General features: G+C 42.4%; 1 protein-coding gene across 1 annotated transcript in view; it reads right to left on the minus strand.

Annotated features, from left to right (window-relative positions):
- Window positions 1-5,208, minus strand: part of SAMD4A (sterile alpha motif domain containing 4A) — a 164,052-nt gene extending 158,844 nt beyond the window's left edge. The window contains exon 1 of the mRNA XM_010847773.1: window positions 5,128-5,208. Coding sequence (XP_010846075.1) covers window positions 5,128-5,208 — 81 coding nt within the window. The remainder of the gene's footprint in view (window positions 1-5,127) is intronic.
- Between the last annotated feature and the right edge of the window lie 792 nt (window positions 5,209-6,000).

Consider the following 6,000-nt stretch of genomic DNA (forward strand, 5'->3'; position numbering starts at 1 on the left):
TAGGATTAATCGAGCCATCTTAGTAACACAAATGGGGCAAATGCCATGAACAACACTGTGGGAAACATCAGGTTAGAATGCTCCTCAGACCAGCTGCTCCATGCTGCGGCTCCCTGATACAGTCACCCATGAATCACGAGGATGACAGTTGCCCTAAACCTGTGGCATTCACCAAGTGGCCTGCTCCAGCAAAGACAAGACTCTGCTTCTGCTCCTGGAGAGTGAAGACTCCATATGTTGTGCCATAATCTCCTTGGAGCAAAAATAGCTTGGGGATTTATATCCCTTCCAGGAAGGAAGGATGTATGAATGGTGACCATTTGGCAAAAAGCGACCAACACTGGGACTCTGTAATAACTGAGCTGTTTTGCTGCCCAAGACCTTCCTTAAACATAATCACAATGTGTCAGCAGAGGCTATTGAGTCTGGGCATTGTTTATTGGTATACGAGGAATTCTTAATAAAAATTTCAAGAATTCAAGAGATCCTCAGTGGCACATCAAACAAAAGGAAAAGAAATTTCATCTGCTGGAAATCCTTAAAGGCCATTTAGAACCTACTTCAGACAACCAGTGTCAAAAAAAGGGTCAAGAAGTCATCCTATGTCCTTAACAAGGCTACATTCCACCTCTGCTCATTTCTCTTCTTCTTGAGGGCCAGGACTGCTGGAGGAAGAGACTTCCCTTATCTTCCGAGGATGCCACTGACAGCTTTGCATCCACTAAGCCTCCTTCCACTCTCCTCTGTGCAGACACACAGGACTGACGGTCAGATCTCTTCTCCGTGTGGGAGGAGGTAAAACACTCACTTGACTCATGAGAAGCTTTGGACATTCTCTCCTCCTTAATGATCCTTCTTCATTTGAATTCTAGGGCTCCATTCTCTCCTAGCTTTCGGCCAACCTCACTGTTGGCTCCAGTTCATCCTCCTTGGCTAGTTCCTACACTACTCTTTGACTCTTGATACTAAAATGACTCAGTTCTTAGTCCCTGTCTCTCCCCTATCTTCTCCCTCTCCCTCGGTAATCTCATACAATCTCATGCCCCATAGATGATACTTAAGGCAAGTAACTTCCAAATTTAATAAAATTTAAACTTCCACAACTAATCACTCTCTTGAATTCTAGACTTGTACATTCAGCTGCTTATTCAACATTGGACTTGGAGATATATTAAACGTCTCAAATTCAACATGTCCCAGACTAAAAGCATTTTACACATATTAAGTCATTTATTCAGAACCATCATGTGAGAATGCTGAAATTACTCTTATTTTATAAAGAACAATGAAGCACAGAGAAGTGAAATTATTGCCCCAAGTCATGCCTCTAGTGAGTAACAGAACCAAGAGGCCACCATCATCCTGAGGCTTCTCTGTCTTTCTCTCCTCTGCCCACAAACCAGCTCCTTAGTTCTTTGTGTCCAATCCATTAGCAAATCTTGCAGGCTCCACTGCTCCCATCTCTACCACGACTCCGGCACGCAGGCACCACGCTCTTTCTCACATGGGTCACTGCAGTAGCTCCTAATTAATCTCCTGCATCCCTCCATCTGCCTTCAACCGTCTATTTTCAACCTCACGCCCAGAGCGATCTCATCACAAGTTATTCCTTCTTCTGGCTTCCATTCATCTAGAGCATGCTCCTGAGTAGGGCCTATATGAACCCTGCCTTCCAGGCCAACTCACAGCATAGCACCCTCTTTTTCACTCACCAGCTTTAAGCCACAGTGGTCTGATTTCATGCCTTGGAACACACGAAGCTCACTTCTGCCTTATAGCTTAACCTCAGCTGTTGTGACCCTAGATCTTACAGGGCTGACTCTGTCTTAGCATCTAGGACTTAATCTCAATGTCACATCCACGGAATCACCTTCCGTGATCACTCAGTCTGAAGTAATCTGTCCCTCTCTCCCACACTTTCCCTTATACACTCTAACTAGGACTATGGATTGTGGTAAACCTCTTCAGACAGCCAGCTGGCTAAATCAATCAATACCTCAAGGCATATACAGAGCTATTTGACCTAGCAATTCTACTTCTAAGAATTCATTCTAAATATAAACTTGTACACATGTGAAGTGATATATATTGCAGGATTATATATTTCTGTCCTGCTTCTAATTAAAAAAAAAAAAACAAAACACTGGTAACAACCTTAATGTCCATCCACAGGAGCTCCTTAAATAAACCACCCAATTACCAAAAAAAATGGGCAAAGACTTGAATAGACTTTTCTCCAAAGATATGCAAATGACTAATAAGCACAGGAAAATAAGCCCAATATCACTAATCATTAGGAAAATGCAAATCAAAACTACAATGAGATATCATCTCATATTCATTAAGACAGCTACTATTAAAAAAAACAAAACCCAAGTGTTGGCAAGGATGTGAAGATATTGGAATCCTTGTAGACTGCTGGTGGGGATGTAAAATGATGCAGCTGCTATGGAAAACAGTATGGCAAGTCTTCAAAAAATTAAAAATAGAATTACCATATGATCTAGCAATTCCAGTTCTGGGTATATACCCAAAAGAATTGAAAGCAGGATCTCAGATATTTGTACCCCCATGTCCACCACAGCATTATTCACAATAGCCAAAAGGCAGAAGCAACCCAAGAGTCTCCTGACAGATGAATGAATAAATGAAATGTAAACATATAAACGGAATATTAATCAGTCTTAAAAAGAAGGAAATTCTGACGATGCTACACACGGATGAAACCTGAGGATATGTCAAGTGAAATAAGCCAGACACAAAAAGACAAATACTGTATCATTCCACTTATTTGAGGTACCTAGAGTAGTCAAATTCATAAAGTCAGAAAGTAGAGTAGTAGTTACCCAGGGCTAGAGACTGGGGGGAAATGGGGCATTTTTGTTCAATAGAGACAGAGTCTCAGCTTTACAGTGAAACGAACGCTGCAGGGGGCTGGTGACGATGGCACAACAGTGTGAGCCTACTCAATGCCGGTGAACCGCACACTCAAAAATGGTTAACTTTATGCTATATGCATTTTACAATTTTTTAAAAAGCTAAAGACTTAAAAAGATCTCTAAGATACACATGTAGGCTTTAAAAAGAAAAAGTTTCAGTAAAATGCACATAATACAGTCCCGTTATATACAAATGAATGCACACATCCACACGTAGAAAGGAGACACGTTGTCATTGCGCGTGTCCATGCTCAGTCACTAAGGCCTGTCCGACTCTGTGTGACTCCATGGGCTGTAGCTCACCAGGCTCCTCTGTCCATGGAATTCTCCAGGCAAGAATACTGGAGTGGGTTGCCATGCTGTCCTCCAGGGGATCTTTCTGACCCAGGGATCGAACCCAGCTCTCCTGCACTGCAGGCAGATTCTTTACCATCTGAGCCACCAAACTGTCATTACCAGTTGTCCTTAAGATGGGAACGGGGAGATGAAGCATAATGGGAATATTACTGCATCACTCTGTGCCTCTGTATCGACTGAACCTGGTACAGTAAGAACATATTTGTATTAGCTTCTCGAGGTGGCAATAACGAACTGAGTGGCTTAAATTACATAAATTTACTCTTTTCCAGTTCTAGAGGGTAGAAGTTTGAAATCAGTGTGTCAGCAGGGCCACACTCCCTCTGAGACTCTGGGTAGAGGCCTCCTGTTTCTTCCCAGTTTCTGATGGTAGCAGTCAATCCTTCCTTGGTGTTCCCTGGCTTGCAGCCTCAATTACTTCAATCTCCACCTCTGTCGTCACATGGCGTTCACCCCGTGTGTCTCTCTTCACTTGGCATTTTCCCTCCTGATAAGGACACCAGTCATATTGGAATAGAGCCCACCTTAATGACCTCATCTTAACTTGATTACATTTGCAAAGACCTCATTTCCAAATAAGGTCACATTCATAGCCACTGGGAGTTAAGACTTCAACTCCCAGTATGCATGTATGTATATATATATATATATATATACATATACACACACACATCACATCTTTATCCATTCATCTGTCGATGGACATTTAGTTGTTTCCATGTCTTGGCTATTGTAAATAGTGCTGTTGTGAACACTGAGGTGCATATATCTTTTCTAATTAGAGTTTTCTCCAGATATATGCCCAGGAGTGGGACTGCTAGATCATACAGCAACTCTGTTTTTATTTTTTTAAGGAACCTCCATACTGTTTTCCATGGTGTCTGTATCAATTTACATTCCCACTGACACTGCAGGAGGGTCCCCTTTTCTCCACACCCCCTCTAGCATTTATTGTTTGTAGACTTTTTGATGATGGCCATTCTGACCAGTGTGAGGTAGTATCTCATTGTAGTTTTGATTTGCATTTCTCTGATAATCATTATAATGATGTGGACCATCATGCAACTATCTGCCATCTGTATGTTTTCTTTAGAGAAATGTCTGTTTAGATCCTCTGCCCATTTTTTAACAAGATGTGGAAGCAACCTAAATGTTCATCGACAGATGAATGGATAATGAAGATGTAGTATGTGTGTATATAAGTGTGTGTGTATTGAGATACACACACACAAAATACACACACACACACACACACAATGTAACACTACTCAGCCATAAAAAAAAAAAAAACAGTGAAATAATGCCATTTGTGGCCACATGGATGGACATAGAGATTATCATACTAAGTGAAGTAAGCCAGACAAATACTGTATGATATCATTTAAATATGGGCTTCCCTGGTAGCTCAACTGGTAAAGAGTCACCTGCAACGCAGAAGACCCCAGTTCCATTCCTGGGTCAGGGAGATCCCCTGGAGAAGGAAATGGCAACCCACTCCAGTATTCTTGCCTGAAGAATCCCCATGGGCAGAGGAGCTTGGCAGGCTGCAGTTCATGGGGTTGCAACAGGTCGGACGCGACTGAGCAACTAAGCACAGCACAAGTGCTCCATCAATGTGAGCAATTGTTATTACGGTTATCACCACTTAAGAATCCCTTAGAAAGCATTCCTGGGCATAGAGGGCCTTTATTTTTGCAGCACCTACTCACTGCCTTTCTCCATCATTCCTTGCCCAAGAATCTCATGCGTGACTTTCACAGTTCTAGTGTTTGAGATAGGGTTACACCACTGCACTAAATACTCCTGCTCCACACACTTATCCAACTCTCACCTTGGATGCGATCCCATCTGCAGTGTGGCAGATGAGCACACCATGGCCACTGGGGTCTCTGAGCAGTGCCATGGATGCCATCAGGACGCAACATCCATCATGCCACGTGCTGCTCATGGAGGGACGCAGAGTGGTCCTTGGCCTCAGACTTCCCACTTTCTGTGATTAGTGTCCTAAATTTGGATTTTGATCTTGGGCTCACTTGGCTGCTAAATCTGTATCCATTTAATCTTACAGGTTGTGGGGGAGGAGTCATGTTGCTATGGCAACCCGACAACTCTGGGCAGAAGGAGAGAAGAAACCGAATTTCAGGAAGGAGACCACCAAAGGATTCAGAAACTGCCATCTCTGCCTTTGTTTCCCAGAAACAAATCTTGATATGCTAAAATAAACAGACTTTTCTTTTCTTTTTTTATTTTACAAGTTTCCAGTCATTGACAAAAATAAAAGCCTGCTCATACAAGTATTCTATTCACATGTCATTTCCTAACAGGATAGAAACTAAAACTCACACTTCATTCAGCAAGTCAGGAAGTCAGCTGATTTCCTTTAAAGCTCTCCCTCTGCATGAAACAACTAATTGTCCAGTCTGGATTTTATATATAATATTACTTTTTGACCTGCAGTTTACAAATAAACTAACAGAAGGACACAGATAGAATTCATCTCCCAGCGGTTAAGAGCAACTGGAGGAGGGCAGAGAAAGATGAAAGGAACAGACTTGGAACCCTGAGACTTCATCTTCCAGTGACTTCTACGCTGCCCACAGCATGACAGAGCCTCTCACACACAGCAGAGCTGACTTGCTAGATCTTCCTGTCTTTGTTTCCCTGGCTACATTCTGGTGGAGCTTCTAAGGAACAGTAAAGCATG

The sequence above is a fragment of the Bison bison genome, unplaced genomic scaffold, assembly GCF_000754665.1.
Source record: "Bison bison bison isolate TAMUID 2011002044 unplaced genomic scaffold, Bison_UMD1.0 scf7180017864254, whole genome shotgun sequence".
Taxonomy (NCBI): domain Eukaryota; kingdom Metazoa; phylum Chordata; class Mammalia; order Artiodactyla; family Bovidae; genus Bison; species Bison bison.